The 23,031-nt window shown below is 46.3% G+C and overlaps 1 protein-coding gene and 1 pseudogene across 1 annotated transcript; one reads left to right on the top strand and one right to left on the bottom strand.

Annotated features, from left to right (window-relative positions):
* The first annotated feature begins 925 nt into the window (after positions 1-925).
* On the top strand, positions 926-3,188 carry LOC109765853 (heat shock 70 kDa protein BIP5-like; annotated as a pseudogene).
* A 540-nt stretch (positions 3,189-3,728) lies between these two features.
* Positions 3,729-8,904, bottom strand: LOC109765854 (uncharacterized). The gene is made up of 7 exons (XM_020324625.3): positions 8,178-8,904; positions 7,868-8,073; positions 5,086-5,191; positions 4,904-4,980; positions 4,628-4,719; positions 4,457-4,554; positions 3,729-4,236 (listed from the first exon to the last, which is right to left on the bottom strand). The coding sequence occupies exons 1-7, from the start codon at positions 8,844-8,846 to the stop codon at positions 4,069-4,071; spliced, it is 1,416 nt and encodes a 471-aa protein (XP_020180214.2). The 5' UTR covers positions 8,847-8,904; the 3' UTR covers positions 3,729-4,068.
* Positions 8,905-23,031: the final 14,127 nt, after the last annotated feature.

Below are 23,031 nucleotides of genomic sequence, written 5' to 3'. Positions count from 1 at the left end.
TAGATATCTTTCTATTTCTAGAATACCAAGTGTAGATATCTTGAATATCAAATAATAGACCCGCAAAAAATAATATCGAATAATATGTTATAAATTATATTGCATGAAGGATATTTTTTTAACACAGTACAGATGCAAGCGCTCATATATACGCGCATAGACTCACCTCTATGAACGCGCACACACACATCCCGCCCTTATGAGAACCTACGAGAGACTGAGCTGGCATATCATCTTGAGATTTACGAAGTCAGCGTAGTCGCCTCGTAGTCGACGGGGTCGCCCGAAATCTTGATGTTGATTTGATATTGTATAGATGCTGATAAATCCTTACCCCAAACTTAGAAATCTCCAGTTGACAATACTTTTATACTTCCTCCGTTCACTTTTATAAGTCGTTTCAGATAAGTGAATTGAGTTGTTTTGCATAGTGTCTGAAACATCTACAAAGTCTTATAAAAATGAACAGTGGGAGTACTTTAGACCGGAGGGAGTAGTTTCTATGTTGAAATTTCACTCCAGATTCAAAGTCAGTTAAGAACAAATTTGAATTCCGGTCAAATTTGAATTTGACCGGAGGGAGCTGTACCTGTCTGACATACATGTAGCCTGCAAAGTGGAGCCAGGAACGGATTCTTTTTGTTGGAAACATGATCGAACTATTGTTGACAGCCAACACGTCACGCAGCAGCCAGCCCGGTTCCCGCCAGCGTGTCATGAGCCCTCGCAGCCGTCCGATCGTGCAAGCCAACGGCCCAGATCGACTCGCACGCGTGTCACCGCGCTCCAGAGGGACGCAGCGCGTCGGAGACCACCTCCGATTCGTCCACGTCACGCCCTCGCTGTAGGTCTCCCTTCGCGCCATAAATAGCAGAGCACCACCTCGTCCCGCAACGTACTACTTGCAGCTAGCTTTGAGAAGAGATCGATCGACCGCCGGCGCCATGGCTCGCGCGACGAAATTGCTGCTCGGGCTACTGCTCGCGGTGTTGCTCCTCGCGGCCACACCGGCTCCCTCGGCAGCCGCGGCTGCGAAGGAGAAGGGCTCCGGCAAAGGTAACGGCGGGCCGGTGATCGGCATCGACCTGGGCACGACCTACTCGTGCGTGGCCGTGTACCGGAACCAGGGCAACCGCATCACCCCCTCCTGGGTCGCCTTCACCGACTCCGGCGAGCGCCTCATCGGCGAGGCCGCCAAGAACCAGGCCGCCGCCAACCCGCTCCGCACCGTCTACGACGCCAAGCGACTGATCGGCCGCAACTTCGGCGACGCCGAGGTGCAGCGGGACATGAAGCTGCTGCCGTTCAAGGTGGTGGACAAGAACGGCAAGCCGCACCTCGAGGTGGAGGTGAAGGCCGGCGACGTGCGGGCGCTCAGCCCGGAGGAGGTGAGCGCGATGGTGCTCGCCAGGATGAAGGAGACGGCCGAGGCGTATCTTGGCGAGAAGGTCCGGGACGCCGTGATCACCATCCCGGCTTACTTCAACGACGCGCAGCGCCAGGCCACCAAGGACGCCGGCGCCATCGCCGGCCTCAACGTCGTCCGCCTCATCAACGAGCCCACCGCCGCCGCCATCGCCTACGGCCTCGACAAGGTGGCCGACGGGAAGGAGCGGAACGTGCTGGTGTTCGACCTCGGCGGCGGCACCTTCGACGTGAGCGTGCTCGCGCTAGACGGCGGCGTCTTCGAGGTCCTCGCGACCAACGGCGACACCCATCTCGGAGGCGAGGACTTCGACCAGCGCGTCATGGACCACTTCATCCGGCTGGTCAAGCGGAAGCACGGCGTCGACATCTCCGGCGACGCGCGCGCGCTCGGCAAGCTCCGCCGCGAGTGCGAGCGCGCCAAGCGGGCGCTCAGCACCCAGCTCCAGGTCCGCGTGGAGGTCGAGTCGCTGGCCGACGGCGTCGACCTGTCGGAGCCGCTCACCCGGGCCCGCTTCGAGGAGCTCAACGCCGACCTCTTCCGCAAGGTCATGGCGCCCGTCAAGAAGGCCATGGCGGACGCCGGGCTGGCCAAGGGCGACGTCGACGAGGTGGTGCTGGTCGGCGGCAGCACGAGGATCCCCAAGGTGCAGCAGCTCCTCCGCGACTACTTCGGCGGCAAGGAGCCACACAAGGGCGTCAACCCCGACGAGGCCGTCGCCTACGGCGCGGCCGTGCAGGGCGGCATCGTGCGCGGCGACGCCAAGGAGGTAGTGGTGCTGGACGTGACGCCGCTGACGCTGGGCATCGAGACGGCCGGCGGCGTGATGGCGAGCGTGATCCCCCGGAACACGCCGATCCCGACCAAGAGGGCCAAGATGTTCACCACCTACGAGGACAGGCAGACGACGGTGACCATCACGGTGTTCGAGGGCGAGCGGAGCTGACCAAGGACAACCGGCTGCTGGGCAGGTTCGACCTGACCGGGATCGCGCCGGCGCCGAGGGGCACGCCGCAGATCGAGGTGACCCTGGAGGTGGACGTGAACGGCATCCTGCACGTGGGAGCGGCGGACAAGGGCACGGGCCGGTCGGAGAAGATCGAGATCAGCAGCGCCGGCCGCAGCATCAGCCAGGAGGAGATCGAACGCATGGTGCAAGAGGCGGAGGAGTTCGCGGAGGAGGACAGGAAGGTGAGGGACAGGGTGGACGCGCGGAACAAGCTGGAGGCGTACGTTTACAGCGCCCGCACGACGGCCGACGGCGAGCTGGGGGACAAGATGGACGGCGGCGACAGGGAGAGGGTCAGGGAGGCGGCAAGGGAGGCCGGCGAGTGGCTCGAGGCCAACCCAGACGCCGACAAGGACGACTACACCGAGAAGCTCAAGGAGCTAGAGGATGTCTGCAGCCCCGCCTTCGCCGCCGCCTACGGGAACACTGGCGGTGGCCATGATGACACCACCGAGGACCATGACCACGACGAGCTCTAAGATTTTACTAGTGGTTGCTGTTCATAGTTTAGTACGATTATTAGGACTTTACTACGTACCGACTGACCAACGCCCAAAGTCATAAATAAATCTACATCGTGCATTGTTTGGCAAGAAAGTTCATTGTTCATATATTGTCGGTTTTCCGAAAATTCCAATATTAATTTCCACACGGCAGCTATATGCACGTTGACTGAATTTCCATATTGGGTTAAGTTTACTGAATTTTCATATTGGGTAAGTGGATTTCATGGGGAGAGAAATGGTTGGAGGAAGAAAGCTGGAGATAGAAGAATGAAGGGCCGCCGTTGGATCCTTATTTAGTCCAATGTCGGGTGCTGGCACAATAAGGATTGAACTACGTACCGATTGACCAGTCATATAAAACTTGTTATAATAGTCCTCTGGCCCTTTTTACTCCATGTATTAGATTTGTGTCAAGTCAACCAAGTTTATATCAATCGATATCAACTTCTCTACAATGTCAACTATATACACTATGAAACTACATTTTGTAATGAATCTAACATTATTGATTTGACATTTTGAATGTTGATACTTTTTGCTATAAGTTTGATTAAACTAGAGATACTTTGAGTCTGGACAAAACTTATATGTAGACTAAAAAGGACCGGAAGGAACATCATGCATTGTTCCGCTAGATAACATATCTCATTTCTCATATTATCGATTTTCAAAAAAAAATCCAATATTAATTCTACAAAAACATAGTACTATTTAATTTCTAGTAGGAACATGGGCGAAGTACGTCCCAGATGAACAAGACCTCAGAGAAAATTCTGAAAATCAGAGAGAAATTTGAATGCCTAGCAGGAGAATTAACAATGAGAGAATGAATATTCACAATTTTCGGCCGCGAGACCTGATATTCATATATGTTTCCGGCCAAACCGTTGGCGTGCAGCATAAACACACACTAACAGTGTAAACCGTATACACGAACTACTGTACAAGATGTCTACCCTGTACTGAGATATCTTTCGACGTTTTGGCAACAGCCTATGTATTCTATGCGCAAAAAAAAAAAAACAGCCTATGTATTCGATGAGGTGTCATCTGGTTCATTTAGCTAATCGATCGAGGAGCACGGTATGTTTCTTAGTCAACGTATTGCCTGAGCTAATTGTGCGACATCAGTTTGCCGGCTTCAGGAACGGCCAGGCCGAGGAGCAGAGGTCAGGTGCGGTGTTCCCGTCGCCGTCCTTAATCTGGAGATCAGCACGGTGCTTGACAAGGAGTAGGGCGATGTCTTCCTTCTCACGACGGACAGCATAGTGAAGTGGTGTCTGACCTTGATCGTCCTGGATATGGAAAGAGAGAAGCAAGGTTCAGTTTGACAGCATAGCTCAGGGGTCTCAAACTTGCCGAGAGTGTAATGGATATAGCAAACGTTTTGCCCATCTGCATTTGGTGCAGTTTGTGATGCAAACCCAGTAAAAATACTTGGTTCAGAATTACCATCGGCTTCTTTTGCTCAAATACACTCACCCAATGAGTAAAGGGCACAGAAAAATCAGATACCTGAGCATCGACATCTGCATTTGAACTGACAAGAAGCTCGACAGCACCTAGGTGACCATGGTCCACAGCCAAATGCAAAGGAGTTCTCTTTCTGCTATCTGAAACCAAATTATGTCTAAATGAGTCATGCTGCATAAAGAAGAGAAAGATGGATGTTCTACAAACACAAACCTCTTGTGTTGACTGCTACTCCAGCCTCCATATGCTTTTTAAGATCTTCGATTTCTCCTTCCCTTGCAGAAACATGTATCTCGCCAAGTTCTCTGCAGGTACAAATAAGTTCATTGTAATCCTAGAAACAATAGTTCAGGTGAAGTACTCAATGGATGAAATAAATAATTAAAGCTTATTAGCACCAGGATGGAGATAACTAGCTGCACACCAAATAATGAATCACCTCACTTTTATTTGCTATGTTCTATCAGTTAGCAAAAGAAATAGACTTACAATTCATTTGTTTTCGATGCAGGTCCTGGCCCCTTTGAGCCTGTTGCAGACGCACTGGTTTCCTCATCTTTCATTCTCTGGAATCATGTCGAACAGATTATCAAACAGAGCCAACACTGTGGTGTGCATTCCTATGAAGATGGTAGCAAGTGGTGTGGCTAACGAGGACTTATAAAACTTACTGTATAATAAGCTTGGGCCCAGCTGGGGAAGAGCTCACGAGCAGCGGCGATATACTCGTTCATAGCTTCTTCTGGACTCATATCACCCAAGTTGTTCCACGCATTCCTTGCAAAAAAGTGCTCAACCAATAAGGATACTAGGTAAACTGAATTGACTTTCCAAATTGAGAAGCGCAGACAGAGCATAAGCAAAGAGGTATTGCTAATATCTGTTCAATGCAATAGGAACATCCAGAGGACCAAAGGCTCATCTTCATAAGGAAAATTCTTAGCTCTACACAACTATTCGGCATTATGATAAGTACCATTATTCGATATAGATCACGGATGCTCAGGGGAAAGTAGCACGGACAGACAATGCAAGCAATCAATAAATTGGTGAAGCCAATCAAGAACTTAGAGACAGTTACCAAATTGAGAAGCACATGCAGAGCAAGAACGAGAAGGACTACTGCATTTTCTATTCTTTTTTTGAAACAGCCTACTGCAAAATCATTCTCACTGTGAAATAAAATATGCCTGGGTTCCAGAGCTCATATATAAAAATCCAGAGCAGGAAAGGGCGTCATCAAAATGAAAATTCTAAGGCCTACATGACTATTCAGCATAATCAAAAGTGGCATTCCTCGATATAGATCATGGATGCTCCGGCAAAAGTAGCACAAACAAGCAACATAAGCGTTCAATCCATTGGTGAAGCCAAGCAAGAACCCAGGGACAATTACCAAAGTGAGAAACACAGACAGAGCAAAAGCGAAAAGGTCTACGGCTGATACATGTTCACTGCAAAAAATAGATGTCTGAGTTCCAGTGCTCATATTATGAAGATCCAGAGCTCTAAAGGGCATTATCAAAATGCAAAACTCTCAGCCCCACGCAACTATGCAGCCTGATCACAAACGGCATTCTTGGACATAGATCAGGTTTGTTGAATATAAGCACTTGGATGTTCAGGTTAAAGTAGCACAGACAGGCAATGCAGACACGCAATCAATTAGCGACACCCATAAAAAAACCTGTACACAATTTACCAATTTATCATACATGAACTGAACCTAGAGAACCCATAAACTAGCACGAGGAGGCTTGCTTCCTGTGCATCGAACCTAGAGAAGCAGTGGACCAACTCTCTGTCAGTAGCAAGAACTCGCTGTGAAATAATATATGCCTGTGTACCAGCACTCATAAATAAAAATTCCGGAGCAGGGAAGGGCATCATCAAAATGCAAACTCTGGTAAGAGCTCAACAAATAAGGTACTAGGTAAACTGAATTGACTTTCCAAATTGAGAAGCACAGACAGAGCATAAGCAAAGAGGTCTACTGCTAATATCTGTTCAATGCAATAGGAACATCCAGAGGACCAAAGGCTCATCTTCATAAGGAAAATTCTTAGCTCTACACAACTATTCGGCATTATGATAAGTACCATTATTCGATATAGATCACGGATGCTCAGGGGAAAGTAGCACGGACAGACAATGCAAGCAATCAATAAATTGGTGAAGCCAATCAAGAACCTAGAGACAATTACCTTATTGAGAAGCACATGCAGTGCAAGAACGAAAAGGTCTACTGCATTTTCTTTTCTTTTCTTGAAACAGCCTACTGCACAATCATTCTCACTGTGAAATAAAATATGCCTGGGTTCCAGAGCTCATATATAAAAATCCAGAGCAGGAAAGGGCGTCATCAAAATGAAAATTCTAAGGCCTACATGTCTATTCAGCATAATCACAAGCGGTATTCCTGGATATAGATCGTGGATGCTCTGGCAAAAGTAGCACAAACAAGCAACATAAGCATTCAATCGATTGGTGAAGCCAAGCAAGAACCCAGGGACAATTATCAAATTGAGAAAGACAGACAGAGCAAAAGTGAAAAGGTCTACGGCTGATACATGTTCACTGCAAAAAATGGATGTATGAGTTCCAGAACTCTAAAGGGCATTACCAAAATGCAAAACTCTAAGCCCCACAAACGGCATTCTTGGACATAGATCAGGTTTGTTGAATATAAGCACTTGGATGTTCAGGTTAAAGTAGCACAGACAGGCAATGCAGACACGCAATCAATTAGCGATACCCATAAAAAAACCTGGAGACAATTTACCAATTTATATCATACATGAACTGAACCTAGAGAACCCATAAACTAGCACGAGGAGGCTTGCTTCATGTGCATTAAACCTAGAGAAGCAGTCGACCAACTTTCTGGCAGTAGCAAGAACTCGCTGTAAAATAATATATGCATGTGTTCCAGCGCTCACATATAAAAATTCCGGAGCAGGAAAGGGCATCATCAAAATGAAAACTCTATTAAGTGCTCAACAAATAAGGTACTAGGTAAACTGAATTGACTTTCCAAATTGACAAGCACAGACAGAGCATAAGCAAAGGGTTCAACTGCTAATATGTATTCAGTGCAAATAGTAGACGTCTGAGTTCTGGTGCTCATACTGGAACATCCAGAGCACCAAAGGCATATTCAAAGTGCAAATTCCTACCCCTACACAAGTACTCAGGTAACATTCTTCGATATATATCATGGATGCTCAGGGAAAAGTAGCACGAACAGACAATGAAAGCAATCAACCAATTGGTGAAGCCAATCAAGAAGCTAGAGACAGTTACCAAAGTGAGAAGCACAGGCATAGCAAAAGCGGTAAGGTCTACTGCTAGCACATGCTCACTGCAAAATAATAGATGCCGGAGTTCCAGTGGCCGTACATGAGAAATTTAGAGCAGCAAAGGGCAAAGTGACAAACGAGGCAGGGGAGGTACCACTCGTTGTGGGGCTTGAGCTTGTGGGGGAAGGGCGGCGGCGCGGTGCAGGGCCCCTCGGTGGCGATCTTATGGAGGCCGTAGAACCGGAGATACAGACCATCGGGGACGCTCAAGGTGCAGGCCTGGACGAAGTCGGAGGCGGCGTTGAACTCCTTCTCGAGATCCTTGCCCTCCAAGCGGCGCTTGACCTTTGGGATGTGGATCTGTGGCAAATCGGGAACTCAATGAAACTGCTCAAATTTGGGGGAGAATAACCGCGCGGAGGGAGGTAGGGAGAAAGCGGAGAGGATTAGGGTGGTGGTGGTACCTGGTTCTGGTCCTGGCCCGCCTCAGATTTGTAAATCGGTTTGATTCCTGCCATGATGAACTCGAAATCCTCGGGCCTCCACGGTGTTGGCGCGGGGCCGCCGCCCCTGCCGTAGCTCCAGCCGCCGCCGCCGCCGCCGACGTAGTCGTCGGAGTCGTCGTCGGTGAAGGGGGTCTCGTCGTCGCTGGAGGTATCGTAAGGATCGCAACCACCACCACCGCCACCACCACCACCACCGAACATATACGGCTCGATGAGCATCTCGGCGGCCCGCTGAATCTGAGCCCGGGTTGCGTCCGCGGGGAGGTTTATGACGGCCAGCTCAGCGGGGGGAGTCTTCGGTAACGCGAGATGGAAAAACCTGTCTCTGGAGATGTCGTACATGGTGACGGGGATGGTTGGCGCGGGCGCGGGGAGCTCCTCCTCCTGCTCCTTCCTGGCGAGGGGGAGGGGGAGGGGAGGCGCCGTCTGCGCCGCGGGGAGCTCCTCCTCCTGCTCCTTCCCGGCGAGGGGGAGGGGGAGGGGAGGTGCCGTCTGCGCCGCGGGCTCAGCCGCGGGGAGCTCCTCCTCCTTCCCAGCGACCGGCGGGGGGGAGGGAGGCGCCTCCGGCGCGGTGGGCGCGTCGTCCTCCTCCTCCTTCCGCTGATCTCGAAAGAGCAAGGAACTCATCGGAGACGAAGCGGAGGGGAGCGGAGGGGAGAGGCGGATGGGGATTTTGGCCGGGACGATTTCGTATTTTGGAGCGGGGGAGGGAGAGGAGGTGTAAAGGGAGGGAGACCTCCTCGGCGCCTTCAGCGCCCGCTGTGTCGCTAGCATGGGCCTGGCCCACCAGCGCTCGCTCGATCGATGGCTCCCGCTCGACCATTTTTTTTTCTTCATTCTAAAAACTGCTACAGTATAGACTTTTGTTCTTAGAAGGAAAAAAAACCGGTTTGCTACAGTATGTACTCTTGTTCTTAGAAAAAATTTCATCGATTAGGAAAAAAATTATCAAATTTTAAAATAAGTTCGTTGAATTTGAAAAAAAATTCATTTATTTGGAAAAACTTCATCGAATTTGAAATTAAGTTCATTGAATTTTAAAAAAAAATCATCAAATTTGAAAAAAGCTCATCCAAACTAAAAAATTAATCAAAATTGAAACAACTTCATTGAATTTGAAAAAGGTTCACCAAATTTTTAAAATGGTTCATTAAATTTGAAAAAAAAGTTCATCGAATTTTAAAAAGGTTCATCGAATTTGAAAAAAAATCATCCAATTTTAAAAGGTTCACGAATTCTTTAACAAATTCAAGAAAAAGTTCATCGATTTTGCAGAAGAAAACTCATGAAGAAAGAAAAGTTTCATCAATGTGAAAAAAAAAAGACAAAAAAAATCTACGTAACCACACCAAGTGAATTTGCCAGGTGGTTTTTGCGTCACACTCGGAACTCGCCCATCACGGTTCGAAACCCAGCTCTCGCGGAGTTTTCGGAGTTTAGAAAACAGAAAGAAAATGGGCCGGGCCAACGTGACGAGGGGCTATGCGCCCGTTGAGGGAGTCCTGGATTAGGGGCACTAGTAGAAAAAGGGCTTAATGTGAAGCACATTAGTCCCAGTTTGAAACTGAACCGGCACTAATGTGATCATTAGTGTCGGTTCCAACGGCTAGGCAGGCCGAGCTCATTAGTACCGGTTCGTGACGAACCTTTAGTACCGGTTCGTGCCACCAACCGGTACTAGAGGTTTTTAGCTGATTCTTTCTGCAGCGGTTTTTTAGTCTCATCTCGCTCCGCTAACAGGGTTTTTACCACCTTAAATATGTTACTCCTCTCACTATCACAACCACTTGGTTTTCATTGAACTCTATGTGTAGAATTTGTGCCATAATATGAGTCTTCTCCGGTTTCTAAACCGGTGAGGACTCATATTGACAATTTAAATTGTACACAAAAGGATCATTGATGATCAATGTATTTTTGATATATTTATGTCTAAAGAAATATAAGAACATTTAGATCAGTATTTTAGTAATCTAAATGCTCTTATATTTCTTTACAGCGGGGGTATATTTTTACATGTTTACACATATCAGTAACGCGTTTTGGCTGAATGGCGGTACTGATCAATGTATTTTTTATGTATATTTTTACATGTTTACACACAATCTGTTTCGAAGTATCAGGGTTTCGGACGAAGACTCATCTGTTACAAAGGCATTTCATTTAGTACCGTTCTAAGGCTGGGGCCCACGAGGACCTTTAGTACCGGTTCGTGGCATGAACCGGTACTAGAGTTTTTTAGTTGATTCTTTCTGCAGCTATTTTTTAGTCCCACCTCGCCAAGCGAGAGGCACTCGCAGCAGTTTATAAGCCCTGAGTGCAGAGACGATGAAGGGAGAGGCGCAATGCTCACCTGGATGTTGCTTAGCTTCTCAGGCCTTGAAATGATGTAGACTGCACGGAGGTATGTGTAGTTTCTCAAGGCCTAAAGCTAAGCAAGATGCAGGTGAGCATTGCAACTCTCTTTTTTTGCGTTCAGTATGCACCATTCAAAGCCACGTCATCAACTTTTAAACCTTTCTGACATCCTTTTCTATTTTTCATTAATTTAATGATTTGTTTTGAGAGCTAAATGACCGTGAAATTGAAAAGCACTACAAAATGAATTCTGAAAAAGGTTGAAACTTGGCATGGTATCATCATTTCACCCACATAGCATGTGCAAAAAGTAGAGAGGGTTACGGCAAAAACTGGATGCACTTCGTGTACAAACTGGACAATCTATTTCGAAGTATCAGGGTTTCGGACGAAAACTCATCTGTTACACCGGCCCTTCATTTTTTTAACTTATTACAACTCCAGACTTTTTTTGTTTTCAGTATGCACCATTGAAAGCCACGTCATCAACTTTCAACCCTTTATGACATCATTTGCTATTTTTCATTAATTTACTGATTTGTTTTGAGAGCTAAATTACCGTGAAATTGAAAAGCACTACAAAATGAACTCTGAAAAGGTTGAAACTTGGCATGGTATCCTCATTTCACCCACATAGCATGTGCAAAAAAGTAGAGAGGGTTACGGCAAAAACTGGATGCACTTCGTGTACAAACTGGACAATCTATTTCGAAGTATCAGGGTTTCGGAAGAAAACTCATCTGTTACACCGGCCCTTCATTTTATAAACTTATTACAATTCCAGACTTTTTTTGCGTTCAGTATGCACCATTGAAAGCCACGTCATCAACTTTCAACCCTTTTTGACATCATTTGCTATTTTTCATTAATTTACTGATTTGTTATGAGAGCTAAATGACCGTGAAATTGAAAAGCACTACAAAATGAACTCTGAAAAGGTTGAAACTTGGCATGGTATCATCATTTCACCCACGTAGTATGTGCAAAAAAGTAGAGAGGGTAACGGCAAAAACTGGATGCACTTCGTGTACAAACTGGACAATCTCTTTCGAAGTATCAGGGTTTCGGACGAAAACTCATCTCTTACACCGGCACTTCATTTTTTTTAACTTATTACAACTCCAGACTTTTTTTTGCGTTCAGTATGCACCATTCAAATCCACGTCATCAACTTTCAACCCTTTCTGACATCATTTGCTATTTTTCATTAATTTACTAATTTTTTTAGAGCTAAATGACCATGAAATTGAAAAGCACTATAAAATGAACTCTGAAAAGGATGAAACTTGGCATGATATCATCATTTCACCCACATAGCATGTGCAAAAAAGTAGAGAGGGTTACGGTAAAAAGCTGGACGCACTTCGTGTACAAACTGCATAATTTCTTTCGACGTATCAGGGTTTCGGACGAAAACTCATCTGTTACACCGTCCCTTCAATTGTTTACACTTATTACAACTCAAGACTTTTTTTGCGTTCAGTATGCACCATTGAAAGCCACATCATCAACTTTCAACCCTTTCTGACATCATTTGCTATTTTTCATAAATTTACTGATTTGTTTTTAGAGCTAAATGACCGTGAAATTGAAAGCACTACAAAATGAACTCTGAAAAGGTTGAAACTTGGCATGGTATCATCATTTCACCCACATAGTATGTGCAAAAAAGCAGAAAGGGTTACGGCAAAAACTGGATGCACTTCGTGTACAAACTGGACAATCTCTTTCGAAGTATCAGGGTTTCGGACGAAAACTCATCTCTTACACTGGCCCTTCATTTTTTTTTACTTATTACAACTCCAGACTTTTTTTGCGTTCAGTATGCACCATTGAAAGGCACGTCATCAACTTTCAACCCTTTCTGACATCATTTGCTATTTTTCATTAATTTACTGATTTGTTTTGAGAGCTAAATGACCGTGAAATTGAAAAGCACTACAAAATGAACTCTGAAAAGGTTGAATCTTGGCATGGTATCATCATTTCATCCACATAGTATGTGCAAAAAAGTAGAGAGGGTTACGGTAAAAACTGGATGCACTTCGTGTACAAACTGGACAATCTTTTTGGAAGTATCAGGGTTTCGGATGAAAACTCATCTGTTACACCGGCCCTTCATTCTTTTAAACTTATTACAACTTCAGACTTTTTTGCATTCAGTATGCACCATTGAAAGCCACGTCATCAACTTTCAACCCTTTCTGACATCATTTGCTATTTTTCATTAATTTACTGATTTGTTTTTAGAGCCAAATGACCGTGAAATTGAAAACACTACAAAATGAACTCTGAAAAGCTTGAAACTTGGCATGGTATCATCATTTCACCCACATAGCATGTGCAAAAAAGTAGAGAGGGTTATGGCAAAAAAGTAGAGATTTTAAAGTTAAGTATTCACAAACTAGTGATTCACACAAATTTCAAATAATTCAAATTTAAACTATTCAAATTTGAAAACTACTGGCACTAACAGACAGTTTGTAATTTTTTGTACCTAAAGCAAAAATATTCACAAAGAAACTCTAAATACAGCAAAAAAACTACTCAGAAATAAATAAAAGAAAGAACTATATAAAAAAATTGCGCGCTGCTCAGTGGGCCTGCTCGGCCCTGGGCATGGATATGCAGGCCCATAAGGCCCAGCAGGCTCACAGGGCAGCGCGGCAAAGTTAGGCCCAGAAGCCTGCTTTAGAGAGGAGCCCAAAGGAGCAGCCGTGGCTGGGTTTATAAACCAGTGCGGCTGCCCTTCGCTCGGCGAGGTGGGACTAAACTTTGTGCACCGCGGGATGGGAGTGCACACCCTTTAGTACTGGTTCGTGGCACCAACTGGTACTAAAGGGATGGTCTTTAGTACCGGTTGAAGCCACCAACCGGTACTAAAGGTGGTCGTTTCCCGCCGCTTGGCCGGGCCAAATTTGACCTTTAGTACCGGTTGGTGGCTTCAACCGGTACTAAAGGCCACTCCTATATATACAACACTTACGAAAATTTTAGATAGTTTCTTCTTCGTCGTCTTCGTCGCGCGCCCGTCCGGCCCCGTCGCCGCCCCCGTCGCGCGTGTCCCATCCCCGTCGCCATCGCCGTCCCCGTCGACGTCGCCGGCCCCGTCGCGCGCGCCCGTCCCCGCCCTCGTTGCCGCCCCCCGTCGCGCGCGCCCGTCCCCGCCCTCGTCGCGGCGCCGCCCCCCGTCCCCGGCTGTCGACGTCGCCGCCCCAGCCCGTCGCCGCCCCCCGTCGCCTTGCATCGCCGGCCGCGTCACCCCGCTGTAAGATCGACCGCCCCGGCCCTGCATGTCGCGCCATGGCCGGCGGCCTCACACACACAGTACACACCCACCCACACACACAGTACACACACACAATACACACCCACCCACACACACAGTACACACACACACACAAACAGAGACAGATTTTTCTTAATAATTTTTTTCTGTTTTCTGTTTTTTAGGTTTTTATACTTTTAGTATATATAAATATGTTAGATTAATGTCAATTGTTAGATGATTATATATATATAAATGTTAGATATATTAATGTCAAATGTTAGATGAATTAGATAGAAATATATGTTAGATATTAATGTCAAATGTTAGATGAATTAGCTAGATATTAATGTTAGATGAGTTAGTTTACATACTTTTAGTTATAGATGAATTAGATATGTTAATGTTAGATGAATTAGATATATTAAATTTAGGTATAGATTTGATCATCTAATTAAAATTTTACTATATAGAACTAGCTACTTTATTTTTAGTAAGAAAATTAATACAACTAGTTTATTTTAGTAAGTGCTTAGTTGAATTAATAGAACTAGTTGAATTAATAGAACTAGTTGAATTAGTTGAATTAATAGAACTAGTAAGTGTTTATCAATTAATGTTTCAACTATAAACATAGGAAATGTCATCTGACGACGAAAACGATTTCGGTGCGAATACTACGAAGACGAGCGCGTTCTGTGCGACAGAAATTTCCTAATTGATGATAGACGCTTCAGCATCAAGCTGGATGAGACCTTCGAAGTTGATACAGTAAGTCACAACGACAAGTTTTTTTTCATAATTAAGCATGACTTATGCTTCACTAATTTGCTTCAACTTATAATTTTCATTTTTTACTATTCTACTAGCGTATCCCCTGCCATGCAAGAATTTTTGTCTTAGATAAGATAGGTTCCAGTCATATGAATATTATGGAGGTAAAGAGAGTTTACTTGAAGACCCAGCATGGTTATAATTTCGATGTCAAATTATACAATGCAGACACCTACACCTATTTTGAATGCAAAACTTGGCAAGCACTATGCAAGGCTTATGCATTTGAGCCTGATATGGTTATCACCTTTGATATTCGTCCGGAAGATGATATTGAAGGTAATAGAGACATTTGGGTCAATGTGCAGACGCCTCCAGTTCTACCATTATGTGAGTTTCTCAACCATATTTATGTCTTCGATATTGTTTATTCAAAAATAGTTGACAACTAATTTCTATTGACAACTTATTTCATTCAAGCAAACATGTCCAACGCTTGGTAGACAAGACCGTCCACTGTCTCGGGGCTGAACTAAACTGCGAGGAGATAAGTCATTATGTTTCATGGCTTGAGTATCTTGATGCTGTCAAGAGAAATTATTTTCCTGAATTTGAAAATCTTAGTACTCAAAACGTGCGACCAATAGTTTTCGTATTGAACTACGGTCACATCTATTTAGGCAAGATGGTAAGATTTTTTACTATTTGTCCTCAGAGCATCTTTTGCATACATTATTTTTCAAGCTAAACTTCATTGCTAAGTATGTTACTATACGATGTTCTTCAACAGGGACTCCCGATGACAGTTGTGCCTTAGTGGATCGGTACTAAAGGTCGCATGTCAATGGTTAGCTTACGCCCAAGACATCCTACATTGCACATGAGTGCATTCAGGATTTCTAAAACCGAGGAATGCTTAATAGTGAAAGACTGGAGCAAAATTCTGAACGATCGCAGAGAAGTACTAGGGGGCAGCAATCAGAAGCGCAACCCACGATTAGGAGACAGGTTCATCTGCATGCTCCAATATGATGAATCAGGAGAGCTACACATGTTCAATGCTATTTTACCTGAGAGAGAGCAGCAGGAGTGATTAGCTAGTTCATGCGCTCTTAGTACTTGTCATCTCATGTCCGTGTTCTTCGTCCTGAAGTTAATCTCTTGCTTTTGTGGTCTTATGAACGCTTATAATCTCATGACCATGTTGAACTCGATGATATCTTTGCTTCTGGTACAAGTGAATGTTTCTTCTTTAAGCTAGTGTTGGTGGTGATTAGATAGCGGTAATGACTATGATGATTAAATAGTGGTAATGACGACTATGATGATTATTAGCTAGCTAGTACTGTTTGTTGGTGATGATATGATGCAAGAGTTTTTATATTAATATGATGATGATGATGATGATGATGAGTTATTATATCATTTATGAAAGAAACCGCAGATTAGTTTCAACTGGATGGATCCTAGCTAAGTGATCAAGTATATGCCATATCCATATTACTTGATCACTTAGGATGATCCATATCCACTTCAAACTAATCCTCTGTACTTTCACCTAGTGATTTAACATCTCATTATAATGTAAAAACAATCTCTAAATTAAATTGAAAACACAAAATTAAAGGAAAAATAAAAAATAAAACCAAAACCCCACAAACCTTTAGTACCGGTTGGTGTTACCAACTGATACTAAAGGTCTCCCCGCCCCTGACCCTGGCTCGTGCCACGTGGTGGCACTTTAGTGGCGGTTCGTGCTGAACCGGTACTAAAGGGGGGGCTTTAGTCCCCACCCTTTAGTGCCGGTTACAGAACCGGCATTAAAGGCCCTTAGGAACCGGTGCTAAAGCCCGGTTCTGCACTAGTGGGGGTCCTCGGGTGTCCGGACTATTTGATATGGGCCGGACTGATGGGCCTTGCAGATAAAAGCAGAAGACTTCCCCCCGTGTCCAGGTAGGACTCCTATATGCGTGGAGGGCAAGTTTGGTGTCCGGATATGTTATTTCCTTTTCCCACAAACCGACTCTGTACAACCCTAGGCCTCTCCGGTGTGTATATAAATCGGGGAGGTTTAGTTCGTAGAGGCTATCAAAATTCTCATAGGTTAGACAACTACGGTTTAGCCATTACGATCTCGAGGTAGATGAACTCTTGTAACCCCTATACTCATTGAATACAATCTAGCAGGACGTAGGGTTTTACCTCCTTTAAGAGGGTCCAAACCTGGGTAAACATTGTGTCACCTTTGTCCCTTGTTACCATCGATTCTCAGACGCACAGTTCAGGACCCCCTACCGGAGATCTGCCGGTTTTGACACCGACATTGGTGCTTTCATTGAGAGTTCCGTCATGTTGTCGACAGCAGAATCGATGGCTCGCCTCATCATCAACGACGACGCTGTTTCCGGGAGACCTTTCACCCTGGCCAACTCTTTGTGTTTGGCGGCTTCACGTTGTGTGCCAACTCGACCGGCCACCTTGAGCAGGTCGATAGCTATGCCCCTGGTCATCAGATCAGGTTTGGAAGCCTAAACTACATCGCTGACATCAGAGGAGATCTGTTCTTCGAGGGGTTCACGGCCTCGGTCGCCATTCCCCACCCGTACGAAGAAGGTCCTTCGGATCCATCGTCAAATCCCGCTCTGGGATCGACTCTCATACCTGCCTTGGCCTTAGATCCGGAGCGGACCACTCTGTCCGAAGACGGGAGGATAAACCCCGCCGGACCCTCTCCCATTACGGAGCTTCCTACCGGAAACCCAGATGTGACCAGGCCGTCAGCGGGCCCGGAGTCAAATAGGACTCTCCCTGTCATTGGGAAGCCAGACTCGTCTCTAGATGTCAACTCCGAACTATCGAGGTCTGCATCCACCGAGCTCGGTCAAGTAGTGATTACCGGACCTAGCTCCGCAGGTCCTCAAACACTTGTCCAGCTTTCGCTCCTAAACGAGGCGCTGGACCTAATGCGATCTCTCGCCATCACGGAAGTATCACCTCCGAACTACGCCCAGCTTGAACTGGGGGCTGAGAGCAGGGAATTTTACGTCCCACCCACCACCCACTTAATAGCCACTGTCGAGGACCTAACCGACATGCTAGACTACGCCTCCAAAGACATTGATGGTATGGACGACGATGCCGGAGCCGAACCAGGCCAAAGGCCACCTATCACTGGGCATTGGACGTCCACTTCTACTTACGACATATACATGGTGGATACGCCTGAGAAGAAGGACGACAATGGCACTCAAGATCCGATTGAGGACAAGCCCGTCGATGCACCACCAAAGCGCCAGCGTCAGCGACGCCGCTCACAATCGCGTCGGGAGAAGGAAAGCAATACCGGCACCGAAGACAATGACATTTAGGAGAACGCCGAAGACGCCGACCACCCCGTTGAGCCTGCGTTCGAACTGGATGAAAGGGAAGAAGGTCAATACAGCGCCGAACACTACAAAAAAAGACACATCCTTGACATTTTGGGCCGAACGAATTTGTTTTCTGTCATGCTCATGACACTTCTATGACGATAATTGTGACAAAACCCGGTATCATCATAGATGTGGTGGGCTCCTACTTCTATAACAAAAAATGGGCTTTTCGTCCTGGGAGACAAACGTTACTAAATGCAACATCAGCTGGAGAGGAATTCTAATAAATAATAATACCATGTTGTGATAGTCTCACAGTGCAGAAGACAAATGTTGAATTTGCTTTCAATTCATATCCAAAACTCACAAAGTAAGAACTAAGGATTCCAGGCGAGGGATGTGGTGACGTACCAGAGAACTGGAAGAGTATGGAGGAAAGCAAGACAGGAGGACATCCATTGTGGTTTTCCTTAGTCTATCACTATTATACACAGGACGCTAATCGCATCACAAAGTGAGGCTGCCCCCCCTGCGTGCTGTCACAGCCTGATTTTTGGCCCTTTCTTTTTCTTTTGATTTTCTGAGATTTTCGCTTGAGTTTTCTTTTCCCGTGGCTATGTGGTCTGGAAACTGAAGAAGATGCCCTCTTCTTCCTTTCTAGAGTGGCTTGTCATCCTCAAACCCTTCCCAAGACCTTGCCATTTTTATCCTAGCCCTAATCCAATATTCTTTTCATTGGGAATATTCCTTTTTCTGTTAAAGGAATTATCTTTTTGCCCTAGGTTGTGTAGCAACCTATATTCTATATCCCTCGCTCCTAAAATTCCCAAATAATTCTCATAAATTTTTTGGGTCATATCTTCCTCAAATATGGCAAAATATTTCATTTGCCATGTTTATCATCATGCTCAATTAATTACTTTCCTATTCTATCCTAAATAGCACATTGTGAAGCAAGTGCTATTCATCTTTGCCCAATTGACTCCAAACTTCTAGGACATCTCTTCAAGTCCAAATAATTGCCTCATGACAAAGTTCAACTTATTTTTCCTAGTAAATATTCCTAAGCAATTTTTCAAAGTTCCTGTCTAAGGGAATTGGTTGTAAAGGAAGTACTATCTAGGTTAATCCAATTGAGTTGAATTTTTGCATGGTCTTTCATTTTATCAAATAAAAGCCCTCCTCAAGATTTGAGCTCATGCAATGCATCCATGTGAGCTGAGCATCAATTCTTTGGTTCTGTCCAAATTTTCAGTTAATGAAGCAAGTATATTTGATCTTGCTCCATTATGTCTGAAAATTTTCCTAGGCCTTCTCCTATCTATATAACCTAGCTCCACAAAATTTGGGCTCATTTCATCTAGCCATTTTCCCTCGGGAATTTTCTAAAGTTCCTCTTCAGAGAGGACCATTATGAAGGAAGTACCATTTTGGCTTGACCCAATGGCATGAAATTTTTATGGCACTCTCTTATGCCAAATCAACTAGCCTTGCCAAATTTCAGCTCAAGTGGTTACTCCTAGTGAGTGCCACTTCATCATTTTGATTCGGGACCAATTTAAGCAGTTGTGAAGCAACTATATTAAATCTTCATCCATTTCCTTCCAAACTTCACAGGACTGTAGTCCTTCCTAATCTAAACCTCCCAGACATCAAGTTTAGTCCTTAATCTCACTAGTTTGATCACAAAGATGTGGCCAAGTTTGCAACAGCAAACTTGTCGAGCTTGTATCCCTCTGCTCACTACACTTCTGCTCGTGCCATCACCTCATTCTTAATGAGATATGGAAGGACTAGCCACCAGGCAAGTTTTTTCAGCCCATTGTGTCCTCCTCGTGACTTGTCGCGTGGTGACCACGTGTATTTTTTCCCGTGCACGCGCTCTGGATGCAGCAAACACGCTATGGCTCCATCTTGGCGTTGTGCTCGTCCGTTCTCCCCTCGTCTCGACCCGCAGCCTTGTCCAGTAGCTGCCTCGTGATCGACTGTGTCACCCTGAGCCCTTGCCCCCTCCGTCTTCTTCCTTGGTGAGCCGTCCCCGTCGCCGAACAGTGAGCGCCCACGGGAGCGTTGTAGTCGACCGGCTCTGTCCGCGCCTCGGCCGCTTCCTCCCCGTGCTCCCTTGACCGCCTCTGCCCCCGTGAGCTCTCCCCTATGCCTTCCCTGTCATCTACCTTCGAGCCCATGCACGAGCACACGCGTCCGGGGCGACACACGCTCGGCCTCCTCCCCCTCTGCCTATATAAGGCCACCCCGAGCGCGTTTCTCTTCACCAATCGACCTCACGCACTCCTAGCTGCCTCCCCGACCACCCGAACAAGATCAAAGAGCTCTCTGGTTCCCTCGATGGTCGCTGAGCCCGCATCGGCCTCGGCCTAAATTCACTCAATGCCGAGCCCATCCCTCCTTCCTTTCCACCTCCACAAGCCCTCCACCAATCCCGTAGCCACCCCAGCATCTTTTCCCCTCCTCCGGTGGCCTCTGGCCGCGGGCTCTGCAACGGCCGGAGACGCCGTCCGCCCCAGCCCGATGTGTGCCTGCCTCCTTCATCCTCGAAGCTCGTGAACACCATGGATGGATGCGTTGCTCCTCCCTGAGCACGCCGGTGGGCAGAACTCCGCGAGAGGTGGCCGGAGCCGCCGGTGGTCGTCGTTGGGGCGGCCGGCCTCACCTCTGCCTCGCACCTCGTCGAGCTGGAGAAGAAGGAGGAGCGGGAGGAGAGAGAGAAAGGAGTAGGACCCGCCCGTCAGTGACTCTAGCGTCCGGCCCCGCCTCCGCTGACGTGGTTAAGTGGAGGCGTACTCCAGAGAGTACGTCTTTGCTTAACGAAAACGTATTCAGCTTCTTCATCGGGCGAAAATAAGTTTTCTCCGCAGGGAAGCGTATTCCCTGAAAGGCGCGTTCTGTTTTTCTGTTAAGGGCCTGTTTGTGATGATTTTATTACAAATAAGTCCCTGGCAGAAAAACAACTATATCTTTTTACTCCCAACTCCGATTTAGGCGAATCCAATGCCCACATCTTCGTCTCTTCGAGCCCGAACTTTTGGTATCATTTTCACTATGGTTTGACATACTTGAAATGACCATTTTGCCCTTGCCCCTAATCAGCCCCTCCGAGAGAGAACCCTTTCCGGCGATTCTTTCTGCGATCGTTCCGCACTTCTTCCCGGAGCCTTTTTCAACCCCAGGCAAGCCACAACCACCATTTGCATGATAGCCATGCAATAGCATTGGTTTTTAACTTGAATCTGTAATAACTGTCTGTTTGTTTTGCTACTACTGTCGTTATTTCGGTTATGCTTATGGATCAGTGGTTACCGTTATGCTATGTTTCTTGCACTCTGTTATTATGTTCTTCATGCTAGTATTACTTTAATATTGGCCATCCTTGGTAGTAGTACATGGTGATGGTCTTCGGTGCAGGACTATCGTCTGTTCCGAGTACCATTGTTATGCAAGTTCCTTTGCATTCAGTTGGTTAAAAGTTTGCATGGTAGTTTTATCGTTATGTTCTTGCCTGATGTTTATTGTTGATGCTAGTGGTCATGTTATGCTATGAGTAGTGTTATACTTGTGATATTCATGCTCGTCATTATGCCATGCTCAGTTGGATATGATTCATCGTTGCTATGGTTGGTAGTTATGTTGCACCCCATGCTTATGTTGATATCATGCTCATGCATTGTAGTTGCATCATGTTATTTTTATCATGGCTCAACATATTTGCATTCAAGTTTAACCGGATTAAATTGAACTTGAACAACTGTTGGCTGAGTCATGGTGCCACCATATCGAGCTGACCAGTGCAACCACGCTTACCTTTGTGGGAAGGTCCTAGCTGGGTCTATTGTCATGCCTCTCGCCGGTGCCTCCAACGAGGTAAGGTTATGCGCGGGTGTCGGTGTCAAAACCGGCAGATCTCGGGTAGGGGGTCCTAAGCTGCTTGTCATGGATCGATGGGTAACAGGAGACAGGGGACACGATGTTTACCCAGGTTCGGGCCCTCACTATCGAGGTAATACCCTACTTCCTACTTGATTGATCTTGATGAATATAGGGTTACAAGAGTTGATCTACCTCGAGATCATATGTTGTGGTCTAAGACCTAAGGGTATGATGAGTAATGTCATAATCATCTATCGACTAGCCTGGCCTCGGCTTATATAATGTACCAGAGGCCTAGGATAACAAGAGTCCTAGTCGAATACGCCGGTGGAGAGGAGTCCTTGTCTTGATCACCAAGTCTTGTGGAATCTTCCTCGTGTATACATCGGCTGTCCGAACTGGCCCATGAGCAAACGGCCATGGGGGTCCTCGGCCCAATCCAACTGATCGAGAGACGACGTGGTGAGTATCCCCTAGTCCAGGACACCGTCAGTAGCCCCCTGAACCGGTCTTCAAGTTGGGGATGCTCCTCGATTCTTCCGAATTGTTCTTCGTCTTCGGTCGTCGGTCTTGAAAACTGGTTCAATAAATCTTCCCATCTTCTATCTGGAGGGTTGCCAAGCTAAATCTGAAGATTTCACACGTCGGACATCCGAGGAGCCCTTTAAGTCTTCGGCCTTTATCAATGCCTTGTTATTTTTATGCCGCACCTCGGGTTGAAGTGTCTCCCGTGTGGCAGTGTCCTCTTGCGTTCGAGCTCCAACGCTGGATTGCATCCAAGCTCCAACGCCAGACTGTATCCAAGCTCCAACGCCGGACTGTGTCCAAGCTCCAACGCCGGACTATGTCCAAGCTCCAACGCCGGACTATGCCCGAGCTCCAACGCTGGACTATGTCCAAGCTCCAACGCCGGACTATATCCGAGGTGCCATAGATCACCTTGGTTCAAAATTTTTTAGCCGAGCTTAATGCCGGAAATGCCCTCTAAGGAGCCAGCCACTTGCATCCGAGCTATATGCCGAACTGCTTCCGAGGTGGCTCAGCACCTCGGTCATGGGCTGATTGTTTGCGGATTTTATTTCCGATGCGTATAAATTTATTTGCTGACGAGATGAATTGCCAGTAGCCCTCAAGGTGTCTGTCGGCCTAAAATCCG

This window comes from Aegilops tauschii, chromosome 2 (genome assembly GCF_002575655.3).
Source record: "Aegilops tauschii subsp. strangulata cultivar AL8/78 chromosome 2, Aet v6.0, whole genome shotgun sequence".
NCBI classification, from domain to species: domain Eukaryota; kingdom Viridiplantae; phylum Streptophyta; class Magnoliopsida; order Poales; family Poaceae; genus Aegilops; species Aegilops tauschii.
Note: the sequence above shows the minus strand (reverse complement) of the source record. Positions and strands in the feature narration are given on the sequence as shown.